Below are 19,386 nucleotides of genomic sequence, written 5' to 3'. Positions count from 1 at the left end.
AGGAGAGGAGAGGTGGGCAGGGAGGGGGGAGAGAGCGTGTGTCCCCTCGGAGAGAACAGGGGGCCGGGGCCCCCGGAGCGCAGGCGTCCTGAGCCCATGGGAGCGCGGACACGCGGTGCCCAGTGCGCAGGCCGTGGGGACACGGGGGATCCCCTCCCCCAGCGCCTCCTGTCCGCTCCCCCGCCTCCTGTCCGCTCAGCTCTCCGCAGGACAGGCGTGTGCGGGGCTCGGGAAGCCACACGCAGACCCTGCTGTCAGGGGGTGCAATCCCCACGGAGGCGACGGAGTGAGCGAGACGGTACCCCCGGACGGCAGAGCCAGAGCGGACAGGCAGGCAGCACCCCCCGCCCAAGAGGACCCGACTGCCTCCCACACACACACACATGCACAGCATGCATGTGCACACGGACACATCGCACCCACACACACAGCATGTGTGCGCACACATGCACACACGGCACATACATGCGTACACAGCACTCGTGCACAAGGCACACTCACACACGTGCACAGCATGTGTGCGCACACGGACACAACGCGCACACACAGCATGTGTGCACACACATGCACACATAGCACACACATACAGTCACAGCACATGCAAGCATGCACACACGGCACACACGCACACATGATGCATACATGCGTACACAGCACCCGTGCACAAGGCACACTCACACACATGCATGCACAGGCACAGCACAGAATGCACACTCACACATGCACACTCACACACATACATCACACGCATGCACACACAGCACACACCCATGGACACGCCCCTAACACGGGCAGATGAGGGGCCACCTCCGACCCCTCGGGGACCTGAGATGATAGACAGCCACCAGCTCCCCTCCTGGGAAGCCCCGCCAGCGTCCACCTCCCAGGAGCCTGCAGCGCCTCCCGGGTGACAGGCCGGGCCCACGGCCCAGAGCGTCCCGGCTGGAACACGCTGTGAGCCACACACGCTGCATCGGCACCTCTGTGGCCACATTGACGACGTCAGGGGCGAGAGGTGAGGGGGACGATGTATTCCATTCAGCCCAACACACCTACATGGCTGTCTTCCCGTGTGTCACTCACAGACAACGTGTTATTCAGCTACTTCCCTCCTTTCTGAGCTGCTGGCATCTGCTGTCCCCTGCCCCCCATGCTCCCCTCGCCCCCCATCTGCACCAGCCACACGTCACGTGCTCCGAGTGTGGCCAGAGGACACTGAGCTGGACAGCACAGCTCAGGGGTCCGGAGGGGACAGGTTTCCTGGCCCGCCTCAGCCCAGGGAGGGACAAGGGTCTGTGGGAGGTCCCCAAGAGAACGCGTGAGGTGGGGTGGCTCCCAGGGAAGGGGCTGAGCCGGGCTTGTCCTTGGGATACGGGGCTCAGGCGTGTGCAGCTGGAGGGGCAGCCGCTGGCCAGAGTGGGCTCAGAGAGGAGGTGGGAATGGCATCCCTGAGGGTGAGACCCCTGAGGGTGAGACCCCTGACATGTAAGGGGAGGGGACGAGGGCTTGGGGACATGGCGAGGTCTTCCTCTCTCTGGCCTGAGCAGCTCCAGTGGCAGGAAGTCCAGGGAGGGGCAGGGGAGGGACACAGGGGAGGACACGCAGCACAGAGCTCATCCTGGCATTGTTATTTATTCACTAGTGGCCCGGTGCACGAAATTCATGCACAGAGAGGGTGTCCCCCAGCCCGGCCTGCACCCTCTCCAACCTGGAAGCCCTCAGGGGCTGTCCGACTGCCGGTTTAGGCCCGATGCGGAAGAGGCTTCCCTCTCACAATCCGGGACCGCTGGCTCCTAACTGCTCACCTGCCTGCCTGCCTGATAGACTCTAACCACTCTGCCTGCTGGCCTGCTCGCCCTCAACTGCCCTCCCCTCCCCTCCTCTCCCCCTCCCTCTCCCCTCCCATCCCTCTCCCCCCCACCCCTCCTCCCTCCTATCCCATCACAGACGAGGTGACAGAGTCCCCGGAGAGAGGGCCTCGCTAAGACCAAGGAGGACGTCACATGACTGGACCCCGTCTTCCATCCTCTGTCGCATCTCCTCACCGTGTGGAGCCCACAGAGGGGCTGACCTGACCCCAGACCAGAGGCCCTCCCGCTGGCGGGGGCACACGTGGTGAAAATGCTGCCAGGCCAGCGGACACAGCCTGGGTGTGGGCCAGCTGGCCCAGCAGACACCCGCCCTCCCCACGCGCCCATCACGGACCCCGGGGGCCCCAGGGACACTTACTGGTGGAGTTGCTGCGAGTCCTTTGGTGACAGGCTTTGGGGAGCAGGGAGCTGCCACTCTGGGCCTCGAGTTTCCCGGGCTTTTCCTGGGAGGAGGCGGTGGGAGCTTCCTGCAAGACAAGCCCCGTCTTTCATCCACCGACCGGGTCAGCGCCAACCGCCAGCTGTGCCCAGGCCACTGAGGTGCAGACACCGGGTGTGAAAGTGTCATCTGTCACCTCAGCTCATCCCAGGCTCCGCGAGGGAGGGGGTTAGAGGCTCTGCCGTCCACGGACACGAGTTCACGAACACGGAACCCTGAGCAGAGGGGCTGCGTGGTTGTGGCTCTGACGTAGGAAGTGGGCAAGGACTGTGGCAGTGATCACATGTCAGGGTCTCTGCGGGGGATGCAGCGAGAACAAGGACGCTGATCGTGGGGAAACGCCATTTTAGTGAAATGTGGGCAAGAAAACAAAGGAAGGTGAGAGGTCATTACAGAGAATGGTCAGGGTTATGAGTGACATCAATGGCGAGCGGGGGTAGAGGGTAGGTTTTAGAGAAGATGGCCAACTACGTTCCATCGCTCTGGCGCGTAGTAGGCACTTAGAAACACTCGTCGTGGGAACGTTGTGTAAGTAGATGTCTTCAGATCGAACCATCCTTGCATTCTTTTAATTTTTTTCAAAACTAGTTTATTATATTAAGCTACTTTGTATTTATATAGAATCTCCTTTTTGAAGTGTAAATGTTAGTTTTTTATTATATTTTATTGATTTTTATTTTATTTTATCTAGAATGTATTTGTACAGCAGTTAATGGCGTTGTAAAAAGAAAATACGGGGGATTGGTTAAAATAATGTAAAATAGATGGCAATATTGCTAGAGCTGGGACTCTGGTGTTAAAAAAAAAAAAGCTAGCTATTTGTCTCATTGTCATTCGTTAGACTTTCTGCAAGGTCACTTAATCCAGACTTATTCAGGGCAAAAATCAGATTCTCAGGCTTTGCATGGACTCCCTCTTGACCTTGCCAGGCAACTAGTAACTGCCTAGCTCTCATCTTCATGTCTTCACTATCACACTCAATCTCTATTTTACTGATTTTTTTACAGAGAGGAAGGGAGAGGGATAGAGTTAGAAACATCCATGATGAGAGAGAAACATCGGTCAGCTGCCTCCTGCACACCCCCCACTGGGGATGTGCCCACAACCAAAGTACATGCCCTTGACCAGAATCGAACGTGGGACCTTTCAGTCCGCAGGCCGACGCTCTATCCACTGAGCCACACTGGTCAGGGCCATCCTTGCATTCTTGGGTATTCGTCTTATCATACTGCTGTTTTAACTTCAAAATACAGATTTTTAGAGTCTGAGATTAAACCTTCATGCAGAGTGAAAATTTAATCTAGGACTCTAAAAATCTGTATTTTGAAGTTGAATCAGGTTATTGTTCTGTTATCTCTTTCTACCGTGCCCTATGGGTCACGTTTCCTTTGCTGATTCTTCTTAAAATAAAGATTTTTTTTAAAACTTTTAAAATTGCATTTTCATACGGCAGAAAACAGTCATCTATGTATATAAAAGCCTAAGGGACCAAACGACCGAACGACCAGTCGCTATGACACACACTGACCACTGGGGGCAGACATTCAATGCAGGAGCTGTGCCCTGGTGGTCAGTGCGCTCCCACAGCCAACCTCCCTCAGCCAGCCAACCTCCGCGGGCCCTCCCCCCGGCCAGCGGGCCCCAATCGGCCCCAACCGGACTGGGCGAGATGGTGATAGGCCCTGATCGCTGGCCAGGCCATGGGACCCCACCCGTGCGCGAATTCCTGCACCAGGCCTCTAGTTGGGAGATAAAATTATTAAAAATGAAACATTCACAATTCAATCAGGAGATAAAGAATGCCCAGGAACTGATCTGATGAAAGATACGGAAGCCTCTTCCACAGAAAACAACAACACGTACTGAAAGGCATTTGTATCTGCATAACAGAGAAATATATCATGTTTATGAAACTGCAGACTTAATAACGTACGAATGTCAATTCCTCCCCAAATTCATCTACAAATTCAGTGAAGCACTAATAAAAATTCAGGTGTTTTTTTTTTGTTCTGTTTTTTAAATAATTTTTTTTTTTTATTGATTTCAGAGAGGAAGGAGAGGGAGACAGAGAGAGAAACATCCATGATGGGAGAGAGTCACTACTGGGGATTGAGCCCGCAACCTGGAGATGTGCCCTTGACCAGGAATCGAACCCGGGACCCTTCAGTCCACAGTCCAATGCTCTATCCACTGGACTAAACCAGCTAGGGCAGGATTAACATCTTTAACGAGACGCAAAACCCACAGACTCTGAAGGGCACGATGGATAAACTCCAGGTTAAAATGAACAGCTTCTACTCATCAATGAAAAGAGTAAAACAGCCCTGGCCGGTGTGGCTCAGTGGATAGAGCATCAGCCTTCGGACTGAAGGTTTTCGGGTTCGATTCCCAGTCAGGGCACAGGCCCGAGTTGCGGGCTCGATCCCCAGGGTGGGGCGTGCAGGAGGCAGCCGATCCATGATTCTCTCTCATCATGGATGCTTCTCTCTCTCTCTCTCCCTCTCCCTTCCTCTCTGACATCAATAAAAATGTATTTTAGAAAAAGGGAATAAAAACTGGGGCGATGCTTTCCTGGCCAAACAGCAGGAAAGGGGAGCACCAGCCCCGCCTGTCCATGAGGAGGAGGGCGCAGCAGGGCGGGTCCACCTGCAGGCGGTCAGCTGATTGCACCTGGATCCTCCCCCCTCCCCCAGTGATGGAAGGGGCCTAGCAGCCCTGCCCCCGCCCCCCACCCGAGCAGCAGATGGCCACCCCGCGGAGCCAGGGCAGCCGGGCAGCCCTTCCCACCCGGCAGGTGGGGCGGCCAGGCCCCGCGATGCCTCTGGCCGAGCCGACCAGAGAGCCATCTGCACAGGCTCCGGCACCAGTTCCCAGCTTCCCTCGTTCTCCGGGTCGTTCCACCCACGGGGCCCTGCCTGGACCCTGGGCCAGAGGACTGGCTTCCGGGCACCAGCTCCAGGGTCTCTGGCAGCGAGTTTGGGGGATGGTGGGCCAGTGCGTGTGCGCAGAAATCATGCAACCGGACAAGGGGTCCGGGCCGCCTGTCCCTCCCTGAGCCGATGCGGCCGAGACAGGCTGGCATCGTCTGTGAGCGCTGATGCCAATCCCCCTGGCAGCGTGGGGAGCAGCAGGTCACCCACAAACATCTGCTCTGCCCCCACCACAGGCGGCTGCTTACACTGGGGAGAAGGACAGAGATGACATGGGAAGGAGGCAAAGGGTGGGCCAGGTGGGCAGTGCACAGGCAATGCAGGCTGGGGGTTTGCAAAGGCCTGTGGGTATGCAAAGGCTGGGTGTCTGCAAAGGCCTGTGGGTATGCAAAGGCCTGTGGGTCTGCAAAGGCCTGTGGGTATGCAAAGGCCTGTGGGTCTGCAAAGGCCTGTGGGTATGCAAAGGCCTGTGGGTTTGCAAAGGGCTGGGGGGTCTGCAAAGGCCTGTGGGTTTGCAAAGGGCTAGGGGTCTGCAAAGGCCTGTGGGTATGCAAAGGGCTGGGGGTCTGCAAAGGCCTGTGGGTTTGCAAAGGCCTGTGGGTATGCAAAGGCCTGTGGGTATGCAAAGGGCTGGGGGTCTGCAAAGGCCTGTGGGTATGCAAAGGGCTGGGGGTCTGCAAAGGCCTGTGGGTATGCAAAGGGCTGTGGGTTTGCAAAGGCCTGTGGGTTTGCAAAGGCCTGTGGGTTTGCAAAGGCCTGTGGGTCTGCAAAGGGCTGGGGGTTTGCAAAGGCCTGTGGGTATGCAAAGGGCTGGGGGTCTGCAAAGGCCTGTGGGTATGCAAAGGGCTGTGGGTTTGCAAAGGCCTGTGGGTGTGCAAAGGGCTGGGGGTCTGCAAAGGCTGGGGATCCTCAAAGGGCTGGGGGCCCTGGTTTCTGCAACCAGGTTGTTATGTTTCCATGGTAACAGACAGCTCCCGGGTGGGAGGATGGGCTGCACGTCCAGGTGAGCTCCCAGCCAGGCCAGAAGGCGCCTCCTCTAACAGGAGCAGCACAGTCGCGGTTCCCAGAGCCTGACGGGCATTTCTTACAAGTACAGCTGGTCCCCGATGTTCTCTTTCTGATTCTATCAATCACACCTGTGGCCCCTGCTCTGCTTCCTGCATGGGAACCACCCCTGCCTGCTTTCCCTCCCCCCCCCACACACACTCACACACAGACGTGTGCACTCGCGTGTGCGCACACACACACACACACACTCACACACACACACTCTCACACACACGCTCACACACACATGCAGGCACTCTCACACACACAGGCACTCACACACACACACATGCGCGCTCACACACACACTGACACACACACAGGCACTCACACACACATGCACACACAGAGGCACTCACACACACACACAAACGCTCACACATGCAGGCACTCACACACACACATGCTCACACACACATGCAGGCACTCACACACACACACACACGCTCACACACACATGCAGGCACTCTCACACACACAGGCACTCACACACACTGACACACACACAGGCACTCACACACACACATGCTCACACACACATGCAGGCACTCACACACACATGCACACACAGAGGCACTCACACACACACACACACGCTCACACATGCAGGCACTCACACACACACATGCTCACACACACATGCAGGCACTCACACACACACACACACGCTCACACACACACTGACACACACACAGGCACTCACACACACATGCACACACAGAGGCACTCACACACACACACACTCACATACACAGGCACTCACACACACATGCACACACAGAGGCACTCACACACACACAAACGCTCACACATGCAGGCACTCACACACACACATGCTCACACACACATGCAGGCACTCACATACACACACACACGCTCACACACACATGCAGGCACTCTCACACACACAGGCACTCACACACACTGACACACACACAGGCACTCACACACACACATGCTCACACAGAGGCACTCACACACACACACACACGCTCACACATGCAGGCACTCACACACACACATGCTCACACACACATGCAGGCACTCACACACACATGCACACACAGAGGCACTCACACACACACACACATGCTCACACATGCAGGCACTCACACACACACATGCTCACACACACATGCAGGCACTCACACACACACACACGCTCACACACACACTGACACACACACAGGCACTCACACACACATGCACACACAGAGGCACTCACACACACACACACACGCTCACACATGCAGGCACTCACACACACACATGCTCACACACACATGCAGGCACTCACACACACATGCACACACAGAGGCACTCACACACACACACACGCTCACACATGCAGGCACTCACACACACACATGCTCACACACACATGCAGGCACTCACACACACACACACGCTCACACACACACTGACACACACACAGGCACTCACACACACATGCACACACAGAGGCACTCACACACACACACACACGCTCACACATGCAGGCACTCACACACACACATGCTCACACACACATGCAGGCACTCACACACATGCTCACACACACATGCAGGCACTCACACACACACACACGCTCACACACACACGCAGGCACTCACACACACTCACACACACTCACACACACGCTCACACACACACATGATCACACACACACGCAGGCACTCACACACACTCACACACACGCTCACACACACACACTCACACACACACACGCAGGCACTCACACACACACGCAGGCACTCACACATACGCTTACACACACACCTGGCTCCGTGGGAGACCTGCAGCCCACACACTCCCCCCCCCCCCCCCGCCCCAGGGGCTGCTCTGCGCCCCCCGGCTGCTCCTCTGTGGCAGGAAGAGGCAAGTGGCCAAAGGGTAGGCTTCCCCATCGCCACGGCAGCCGGGGCCTCAGCGCCCCCCCCCCCCAGCCGCTCGCAGGGGCAGACAGAGCAGCCGTGTGCTCGCCGAGGCCTGACCACCGGCCTCCACCCACAGCCGTCGGCGGGCTGACCTCACCCCGGGCTGAGTCAGGCCACAGCCGCGGTGACTGCGTCCCACCAACATGCGGAATTTGTGAGAGAGAAGGAGGCCGTTCCCACGCGGATCAAAGCCTCTGAGTCCTCCTAGGAGGCGGCCGGGGGGCACCCCTGCCCATCGGGCTCAGCCAGCGGGGGAGCCACAGCCCTGCCCGGCGTGGACCCCGAGCCCACCCCAAACCCGGGGCTGTGTCCGCAGGCCCCCTGCCCACGGGCGGCCTCGCTAGACTCCATAGCAACCGCTCCTGCCAGTGTTTACACAGCGGCTCTGTGTGCCACCCGGTCCCAGGACGCCAGGCGGCGGGCATGGTGCCTGGCAATCTGGTGACCTTCCGAGTGGGAGGGAGACTGAGAACAAATGGGGGGGGGGGCCCAGACTCACCCCAGAAACCTGGGTCTCCCTCCCCGGGTCTGTCCCAGTGGCCGGCACACTCATTCGTCAACAGAGCCAAATGCCCACGGCACAGCGATGGGCATTCCTTTGGAGAGCCAACTTTTTAAACTGAAACTCTATAGGTACAGTGGGGCCTTGACTTACGAGTTTAATTCGTTCTCTGACGGAGCTCGTAACTCAAATCACTCGTATGTCAAATCAAAAAGCGAACGAGTGAGACACGTGGTGCTGGGCTGATGTGGTGGCGTCCACTGTGACGTTCGCTGCGCCAACGAGCGGTGGGGTGTCTGAAGCTGGCTCGTAGCCCGAATTTTAGCTCGCAGCTCAGAGCAAAACCTCGGCCGAGAGGCGGCTCGTATCTCGAAAAACTCGTTAGTCGGGACCCTCGTAAGTCAAGGCCCCACTGTAGTTTGCTTCTTCTTTGTAGCCGTGTCAAACAGGGCACCTGAAAAAAGGTTCCATTGCCGAAACTGGTTTGGCTCAGTGGATAGAGCGTCAGCCTGCGGACTCAAGGGTCCCGGGTTCGATTCCGGTCAAGGGCATGTACCTTGGTTGCGGGCACATCCTCAGTGGGGGGTGTGCAGGAGGCAGCTGGTCGATGTTTCTCTCTCATCGATGTTTCTAACTCTCTATCCCTCTTCCTTCCTCTCTGTAAAAAATCAATAAAATATATTTTTTAAAAAAAATGTTCCATTGTATAATAATAAAGCCGCCAACACGAAACAATCACGATGCTTCAATCGATGACAAAAATACCTGTAGGATTTGCAGCTGGTTGGGAAAATACAGGTAACTTTATGCTTCGAGTAGGTACCTTTGTCACCCGCGCGCGATTGGCGGACGCGACTAGCACTAACCACTGCACCATGAGGCTGCTGGCTGACTGGCTCACTCAACTGGTCCTCGAATCACACACGCCTCCCCCGCCCTGCGGATCCCGCGGCCCGACCGACCGACCGACCGACCGACACCCCCCACTTCTTCTAACGCCACTTCTTCCAAATAGACTCGCCCAGGCCAAAAACCGACTTCTGCGCCCGGGCCACGAAGTTTCCATCGCACTGTCCGTGCGCGCCCGCACGTGGTGTTTTGTGGAAGAGCCACACTCAAGGGGCCAAAGAGCCGCATGTGGCTCGCGAGCCGCGGTTTGCTGACCACTGCACTATCCCATCAGGAGCCATCACATCAGGGTGTGCCCAGCAGCCGTGGGCTGCAGGGGCCATAGGGGGGTGCTGGCTGGGGCCTGGGGGAGGGTCAGAGAACTGCCGGTGACCACGTGCTGGCCCGGGAGGCCCCTGTGGTCAGTACGGGTGCCCCTGGGTGGCCCCGTTCCCGGGCGGAACTCTGAGAAGCACCACCACTAGCCCAGTCCTTGCGAAGGCGTATTTGTCAGGCTGGGTGGGCAGGAAAACATCCATTTTTTAAACATGTTTTCCCTTCATTTGTGACTCCCAGGTGTTTAGACGTTCAGGTGTAGATGTGGATCTGTGCCCTGTCCCTGTCCCTGTCGCTGTCGCTGTCCCTCCCGGGGAAGAGGCAGGGCGGCCTCAGCCGGCGGGACCCTGACCATGTCCGGGGGAGGCCGTGGGAGTGGATCAAAGTTGACCAGGATTTTCAAACATCGAGGAAGCGGAGGGGCGCCGGGGCCAAGCGATTTCACGGGAAAATCACTTCGATGCCCATCCTCCAGGCTCCTCTACCAGGTCCGTGTGCCTGAGACAGCACGGGAGGCGGCGAGGCTCCCAAATGCAGTGCCCAGGGCCAGCACCACCCCGATGCCAAATCCCAGATGGCGCTGGGTTTCGCCAAATGCTGTCTTTGCATCTCTTGGTCACAGCATTTTTATCCTTCCTTTTGTGTATGTGGTGCATCATCTATCTATCTATCTATCTATCTATCTATATATATATATATATATGAGGCTAATATGCAAAGTGTCCCCGCGGGAGTTCGACCGGGAGTGGGATTGCTCGCTATGACGTGCGCTGACCACCAGGGGGCGGCACGGAGTGAAGGAAGGTCCCAGACAGCAGCCGGCAGCCAGGGGAGGGAGGCCCCTATCGGCCCTGACCCCTGGCCAGGCCTGGGGACTCTACCGGTGCACAAATTTCGTGCACTGGGCCTCTAGCAAATTAATATAGTGAGAGAGAGAGAGAGAGAGAGAGAGAGAGTCTGGCATCTGTGCCTTTCCTCCTTCCAAAGTTCTGATGAGTCACTTTTTCCTTTGTTAGGCAGGGAGTCTGGCTTTTTTAATAAAAATATTTTTATTGACTTCAGAGAGGAAGGGAAAGGGAGAGCCAGATCGAAACATCAATGATGAGAGAGAATCATCGATCGGCTGCCTCCTGCACGCCCCCTGCTGGGGACAAAGCCTGCAACCCCTGCTTGTGCCCTTGACTGGAATCAAACCCGGGACCTTTTGATCCACAGGCCGGCACTCTATCCACTGAGCCACACCAGCTGGGGCAGGAGCCTAGCCTTTAAGGCGATCCCTTGTGACGCCATCCACGGGGTCTGGAAGGCCCCTGAGGAAGGCCCACGGGCACCTCCACGCGCAACATGAGCCCGATGCTTCTCAGGTCAGTGTCCCCTCAGGCCCCAGGCAGCCCCCCAGATCCCAGGCAGCCCTCCAGGCCGCAGGCAGCCCCCCCCCAGACCCCAGGCAGCCCCCCAGATCCCAGGCAGCCCCTCCGGGCCCCAGGCAGGCCCCCAGACCCCAGGCAGCCCCCCAGGCCCCAGGCAGCCCCCAGGCCCCAGGCAGCCCCCCAGACCCCAGGCAGCCCTCCAGGCCCCAGGCAGCCCCCCCCAGGCCCCAGGCAGCCCCTCAGGCCCCAGGCAGCCCCCCAGGCCCCAGGCAGCCCCCCAGACCCCAGGCAGCCCCTCAGGCCCCAGGCAGCCCCCCAGATCCCAGGCAGCCCCCCAGATCCCAGGCAGCCCTCCAGGCCCCAGGCAGCCCCCCCCAGACCCCAGGCAGCCCCTCAGGCCCCAGGCAGCCCCCCAGATCCCAGGCAGCCCCTCAGGCCCCAGGCAGCCCCCCAGATCCCAGGCAGCCCTCCAGGCCCCAGGCAGCCCCCCCCCTAGATCCCAGGCAGCCCCCCAGATCCCAGGCAGCCCCTCCAGGCCCCAGGCAGCCCCCCAGGCCCCAGGCAGCCCCCCAGACCCCAGGCAGTCCCTCCAGGCCCCAGGCAGCCCCCCAGACCCCAGGCAGCCCACCCAGACCCCAGGCAGCCCCTCCAGGCCCCAGGCAGCCCCCCCGCCACTGGCCCCAGCAACCCCGCCCCGCGGCCCGACCTACCTTCATGAAGAACAGCCTCCTGCAGGCCTTGCCCCGGTCACTCCCGGTCACCGGGAGGGCCCCCTCCTCCGACGTGTCTGCCAGCTGCACGGGCGAGTGGAAGAGCCCCTCTCTGCCCGCCTCCGGGCCCCTCTCGTCGGGGCTGGAGCCCTCGTCCCCGGCCTTGGCGTGGCAGAGGAGCAGGGACCGCGAGAGGGACCGGAGCTTGGCGGGTCTCCTGCTCCGGGCGGCGCGGCCGAGCGGCTCCATGCGCAGCGGGGAGGGGAGGCCGCCCTTCTTCCCCTCCGGGGCCCGGGGTGCGCGGGGGGCGATGGGGCTGGGCCGGGCCACCCCCTCACAGGGCCCTGGAGGAGAGAGGAGGCAGGAAGGACAATGGGACCCCTGACGACAGGGTCCTGCCCTGCCCCTGAGCTGAGCTGTGGGGCCGGGACATGCAGAGCTGGACAGACGGGGACCATCCTTCTGTCCCCTGGCCCGTCCCTCCTGTCGCCAGGTGGAGCTCAGGGACCTCAGTGGCCACTGCCCTGTCCACTCCCAGGCTCAGGGAGGCCAGAGCTTCCCAGATGGGGAAACTGAGGCACACAGAGAAGGGAAGAGCACGCCCAGAGCTGCAGGAACCCGCGGGGAGAGCCAGCGTTCATCACAGGAGGGGCTGGTGGGTGAGGCAGACCTTAAACTCAAAGCCACTCTTCAGACAAAAGCTCACAGGAGGCCTGGCTCAGTGGATAGAGCGTCGGCCTGCGGACTGAAGGGTCCCGGGTTCGATTCCCGGCCAAATTGGTCAAGGGCACACACCAGGGTTGTGGGCTCGATCCCCAGTGTGGGGCGTGCAGGAGGCAGCCGATCCATGATTCTCTCTCATCATGGGTGTTTCTCTCTCTCTCTCCCTCTCCTTTCCTCTCTGAAACCAATAAAAATATATTTTTTTTAAAAAGAAAGAAAGAAACCCCCAAACCCAGGGCTCCCAGGGCTGCAGAGCGAGGACCAGCCACCCCTGCTCCCACCTCAACCCCCAAAAGTGAGTCGTCCCCACCTCCCTGGGCCCCCCCACTTCCCAGCCCAGCATCCAAATGAGACTTGAAGGCCCAGCTCCCAGACCCTCCCGCCCACGCCCCTCGGCAAAGCCAACAGCCGCCTGGTCAGGGCCGCTGCCCATTGGCCTCACTCACCTGGGCCCACCTGCCTCCCCGCTCAGGGCCCCTGGACGGCTGCCTTCCGGCTTCTCTCCGGCTGCCCGGCCCGGCCAGGCACCGTCCGTCCAGGGCCCGGGGCTGGGGCAGAGCCGGCAGCAAAGGAGACACAGACACGCTTTCCCCACGGAAGCCGGTGTCAGGCGCTGAGAGCCGGGATGCGGGAGTGAGAGCTGCCTTTCCCCCCCTTCACCCTCGCCCCCCCCCCCACTCCGGACAGGTGCCCAGGCCTGTGGGCAGGGGTGCGACCTGGCACGCGTGGCTGGGGCTCCGGGCGCAGCCATCTGACGTCTCCGCGGGAAAGGCTGGCTCAGAGGAGGGGCTGCGGGCGTGGGGGGCTCGGAGCAGAGCTCACCATCTGCTGGGCTGGCAGAGGACAGCGGGGCCGGGCCAGCCCCCCACGGGGCTCCCCCTCCCCGGACAGCCCGGCAGCAGCTGCGGGGGGGGGGGGGGTTGGGGGGGGCAAGAGGGGAAGGGACATTGCACGGTGCCTACTACGCGCCCAGCACACAGTAGGAGCTTTAACATCGACATCAGCCACACAATCCTGTCGTCAACCGCGTAAGGACCACCGGACCCGTTTCACAGGCCAGACAGTCAACTGCACAAGAATTCATCAGGCCCCGGCCGGTGTGGCTCAGTGGGTAGAGCATCCGCCTGCGGAACGAAGGGTCCCGGGTTCCATTCCGGTCAAGGGCACGGACCTCGGTGGCAGGCTCCTCCCAGGCCCGGGCCCTGGTCGGGGCGCGTGCGGGAGGCAACCCATCGACGTGTCTCTCTCACATCGATGTTTCTCTCTGTCTCTCCCTCTCCCTAAAAAACCAACGGAAATATATGCTCGGTGAGGATTAACAGCAAGAAACAAACAAACAAAAGAATTCATTGAGCACCTGTATCCCAGGCCGGGACCAGGCCCAGCCCAGCCCCGCCCCGGTCAGCAGCTCACCCAGCGAGTGTGTGAGCCACTCAGACGCCCGATCCAGAGCCCCCGGTACTGCCCTGGCCGGTGTGGCTCAGTGGATAGAGCGTCGGCCTGTGGACCGAAAGGGTCCCAGGTTCTATTCCGGCCAAGGGCTCATGCCCGGGTTGCAGGCCTTGGTCGGGGCGCGTGCAGGAGGCAGCCAATGGATGTGTCTCTCTCGCATCGATGTCTCTCTCTGTCTCCCCCTCTCCCTTCCACTCTCTCTAAAAATCAATGGGAAAATACCCTTGGGAGAGGATTTATAAAAATCCTGCCTGCAGGGCCTCCGGCTGCCCGTCTGTGCCCGGCTGTCCCACACTCACAGGCTGGCCCCCGGGACCGAGGCAGCGTCACCAGCTAGAAACGCATTTTCTCTGGGTGCCCGTCCCCCACCCTCCCCCCCAGCCCAGAGCTGAGGCCGGGCCCACCCATGTCCTGACCCGGGACGCACTCACACACAGCGTGAGGGTGCAGGCACCTCTGTTCCAGGGCGTGGGGGGGCGCTGTCCCCCGCCTGGCCCCTGGGGGGGGGGGGGCCTCGTCTAAGATAAGGGTGACATTCAGCCCAGCGGCCCCCTGACGCTCGTCCCACACGCTGCTCCTGGGCACAGCCTGTGTGCACCATTGTGTGCCCGCGGGCCTGTCTGTGTGGCCCTCTCTCCTCCCGGGCTTCAGGAGGGAGTGGGTGTCCCCGTGGGAGCCCTGGAATGTCCCTGTGAGGCTGAGACCTGCCCCCCCCCCCCCCGGGGTCCAGGCCGCGGTCACGGGGAGGTTCATGGGGACAGAGCTGCCTCTGTGGGCGGTGGGTGTGGGACAGCTGCTCACTGCAGAGAGCCGGCCGCCCAGTGCAGGGCATGGGCCTCGAACCTGCCCCTGCTCTGCTCCCCCCACCCCCCACTTACCCCCCTGGGCACAGAGCAGCCGGGGCTCAGGCTCGGGGTTCATCCCAGGCCACCGCGCCCTCCCGGCCCCGAGGATGTGGAGGGACCCCGCCCCCCGGCCTCACACACAGGCCTGAGCCCCCCTCGACGGCTGTGCCTGAGTGGGCTCCCGCCTCCCCTGTGATCAGGGCTAATTTTTTGTTAATCCTCCCCTGAGGATATTTTCCCATTGATTCTTAGGGAGAGCCGAAGGGAGAGGGGGAGAGAGAAACATCGATGTGAGAGAGACTCATCGATGGGTCGCCCCCTGCACATGCCCTGACCAGGGCCGGGGCCAGGGAGGAGCCTGCAACCGAGGTCCGTGCCCTGGACCAGACTCGAACCCGGGACCCTTGGGTCAGAGGTGGGCTCACCCTGAAGTCCAGCTGAGACCCCCACGGAGACCTCTCCTTGGCACAGACCCGTCTCCATTCTCCCCTAACGCGGTCCTGCTAGAGACAGACGCACGCCCGCACACAGCTCCCCGTCAGGGACGTGAGGAGTGGCTACCGGCCCTGCTGGTGTGGCTCAATGGATAGAGCATCAGCCTGCAGACTGAAGGGTCCCAGGTTCGATTCCCGGTCAAGGGCACACACCCGGGTTGCGGGCTCGATCCCCAGTAGGAGGCGTGCAGGAGGCGGCCAATCGATGATTCTCTCTCATCATGGGTGTTTCTCTCTCTCGCTCCCTCTCCCTTCCTCTCTGAAACCAATAAAGAAATATATTTTTTTTAAAAAAAGAAAAATACTAAAGGCGTCCATCACTACCAACCAGGACTACAAGGCATGCTAAACGGTCCTCTTTGAGAAGAAGAAAAAAAAATAACAAAAATATGAATAGGGGTGGGGGGTGGGGGTAAGAGATCAACCCAAGGACTTGTATGCATGCAGATAGGCACAACCAATAGACGCAAGACCCTGGGGAGGGGAGGGGGGAGGAGGGCATATGGGAGGGAGGGAGGTGGTGAGGGGGGGAGGCCAGGGGGAGGTCAGGGGGGGAAAAAGGAGACATATGCACTACTATTTTTAAGACCTTAACCAATAAATTAATTAATTGATTTTAAAAATACGAATAAAATGACAATCAATTAACACACACAGGCTGAAAATAAATGAATGAAAAAAAGAGATATTTCGTGAAATTGGGGCGGAGGAGGGGGAAGGGGAGTAGCCATCCTTATAGGAGACAAAACAGACTTTAAAACAAGAGATGACGGGCATGACATCACGACAAGAAGATCAGCCCGACTAGAGGGAATGTGCCCCCCACGGGAACCTCAATGGATAAAGCAGGTCCCGCTGACATACAGGCCGAGACCGGCAGGGACAGGAGGGGTTTAACACCCCGTGCACATCACTGGGCGGATCTTCCAGAGAGAAAATCAACGAGGAAGCAGTGGCCTTAGATGACAATTAGACCAGATGGAGTTCGTGGATATTTTTAGAGCATTTCACCCAAACGCAGACTATACATTCTTTCCTCTCTCTCTCTCTCTCTTTTTGTAAATATTTTGTTATTGATTTCAGAGAGGAAGGGAGAGGGAGAGAGAGAGAGAAACATCAATGATGAGAGAGAATCATGGATCGGCTGCCTCCTGCACGCCCCACGCTGGGGATCGAGCCCACAACCCGGGCATGTTCCCCGACCGGAAATCGAACCGTGACCTCCTGGTTCACAGGTCGATGCTCGGCCACGGAGCCACGCCGGCCAGGCAGAATATACATTCTTTTCCAGAATAGACCACATGTTAGGACTCAACACATGGAAGAAGACTGAAATCATATCTAGCATCTTCTCTGACCACATGGTATGAAACCAGGAATCAATTATAAGAAGAAAACTGAAAAAAACACACAAACATATGGAGGCCAGATAAGATATTAATTACAAAACAATGAATGGAGTAACAACGAGATCAAGGAGTAAATCAAAAATTATCTTGAGCCCTGGCTAGTGTGGCTCAGTGGATAGAGTGTCAGTCTGTGGACTGAAGGGTCCTGGGTTCAATTCCAGACAAGGGCACACGCCTGGGTTGTGAGCTTGATCCCCAGTGTGGGGCGTGCAGGAGGCAGCCAATCAATGATTGATCTCTCATCATTGATGTTTCTCTCTCTCCCTCTCCCTTCCTCTCTGAAATCAATAAAAATATATTTTTTTTAAAAAAAAAAAGATCATACACCGTGATCAAGTGAGAAATATTCCTAGGATGCAAGGCTGGTACAAAATCCAAATATCGATTCACATGATACACCACATACAAAAAATGCAGACTAAAAATCCTATCCTATATAATAAAAGGCTAATATGCAAATCGACCAAACAGCGGAAGACCGGTCGTTATGACATGCACTGACCACGAGGGGGCAGACGCTCAATGCAGGACCTGCCCCCTGGTGGTCAGTGCGCTCCCACAGGGGGAGCAGCTGCTCAGCCTGAAGCTGGGCTCAAGGCTGGCGAGCGCAGCGGTGGTAGTGGGAGCCTCTCCCGCCTCCGTGGCAGCGCTAAGGGTGTCCGCCTGATGCCTCCCGGACAGCAAGAGGGTTGCAGGCCAGGCTGAGGGGCCCCCCGCCCCCAGTGCATGATTTTCGTGCACCGGGCCTCTAGTGCTCATAAAGCTAAATGCATCTTCCTTACGACCCGGAAAAAGATGACCCAGAGAATGGGAGAAGATGCCCCCAACAATCTATACTAATAAAAGGGTAATGTGCTAATTAGACCAAACATCTTCCAGACGACCTTCCGGGCAAAACCATGGTGGCAGGGCTGAGGCAGAGGTAGTTAGGGGGGATCAGGCCGGTAGGGGGGAGCAGTTAGGGGGATCAGGCTGGCAGGGGAGAGCAGTTAGGGGGAGTCAAGCCAGCAGGGGAGAGCAGTTAGGGGGATCAGGCTGGCAGGGAAGAGGAGTTAGGGGAGATCAGGCTGGCAGGGGAGTGCAGTTAGGGGCGATCAGGCCGACAGGGGAGAGCAGTTGTGGGTGATCAGGCTGACAGGGGAGAGCAACTAGGGGGATCAGGTTGGCAGGGGAGTGCAGTTAGGGGGATCAGGCCAGCAGGGAAGAGGAGTTAGTGGGATCAGGCCAGCAGGGAAGAGGCGTTAGGGGGATCAGGCCGGCAGGGGAGAGCAGTTAGGGGGATCAGGCCAGCAGGGAAGAGGAGTTAGGGGGATCAGGCCAGCAGGGAAGAGGCGTTAGGGGAGATCAGGCTGGCAGGGGAGAGCAGTTAGGGGGATCAGGCCAGCAGGGAAGAGGAGTTAGGGGAGATCAGGCTGGCAGGGGAGAGGAGTTAGGGGGGATCAGGCTGGCAGGCAGGTGAGCTGTTAAGAGCCAGTGGTCCCAGTTTGTGAGAGGAATGTCCAACCACTGGTTTAGGCCCCATCCCGCAGTGATGGGGCCTAAACCAGCAGTCGGACATCCCCCGAGGGGTCCCAGATTGGAGAGGGTACAGGCTGGGCTGAGGGACCCCCCCACTCCTGTGCACGAATTTTGTGCACCGGGCCTCTAGCATGTATGGTAAGGGGTTAATGTCCAGAACAAAGAACTCAGACAACTCCACAGGGCTCACTCCTATGCTGTACGTCCTATGGGCTCCGATAACGCATCATGTCATGCACCTGCCGCCTCAGAATTGTGCCGGAAAGTGCGCCCCTGCCCTGAACACACCCCTGCCCGTCGCTGTCAGCCCTCCCCAAACTGCGCCTGGTTCTCAAGACAAAATGCAAATTCCTTGCCACGTCCCTACGATTTCCATGTTCTCGCCCATTCCTCTTCCCTTTTCCAAGAGGCCATGTCCATGTCACCCCAAGGCGTCTGTCCCAGCTGCTCCCCCCCCCACAAGGTCCCCTCCCATGTCTCCATAGGCTGGCTCCTCCCATGTGGCCGCTGCTGCCCACCCGGTGAGCTACCCCCTCTTATGCCCCCTTCCTTCACGGAGCTGGTCGCCCACTGAAGGCGTCCCCTTGGTTTCCTCAGGCGCGTGTGCCCCATCTGTGGGTCCCCCGGACCATGGGCACCCCAACAGGACCTCTGCAGCTGCTGCAGCCGGGCCTCAGCCCGAGAGGTGTGCCCGGCCCACAAGCCCAACCAACGCTCGCTGAATGTGTAAATAAACGACGCTGCCGCATGTGTGGGCATCGGAGAGTTTACGAAGCGCTTTGCGTGGCCTTCTTCTGGCTCTGGTTTTTCTAAAATATATTTTTGTTGATTTCAGAGAGGAAGGGAGAGGGAGAGAGAGAGAGAAAAACATCCTATATAATAAAAGCCTAATTTGCAAATTGTCCCCTCGACTGG

At 58.8% G+C, this 19,386-nt stretch overlaps 1 protein-coding gene across 1 annotated transcript in view; it reads right to left on the bottom strand.

The window, feature by feature from the left end:
• The window catches only part of IL16 (interleukin 16), a 53,407-nt gene that overhangs the window by 25,769 nt on the left and 8,252 nt on the right, over positions 1-19,386 (bottom strand). Inside the window, 2 exon segments of the mRNA XM_070400347.1 lie at positions 2,230-2,338; positions 12,031-12,374. Of these exon segments, the coding sequence (XP_070256448.1) occupies positions 2,230-2,338; positions 12,031-12,374 (453 nt within the window).

This window comes from Myotis yumanensis, unplaced genomic scaffold (genome assembly GCF_028538775.1).
Source record: "Myotis yumanensis isolate MYYU_CA2020_CCGP unplaced genomic scaffold, mMyoYum1.0.hap1 SCAF_20, whole genome shotgun sequence".
Classification (NCBI taxonomy): Eukaryota; Metazoa; Chordata; class Mammalia; order Chiroptera; family Vespertilionidae; genus Myotis; species Myotis yumanensis.
This window is presented reverse-complemented; position numbering and strand designations above follow the sequence as displayed.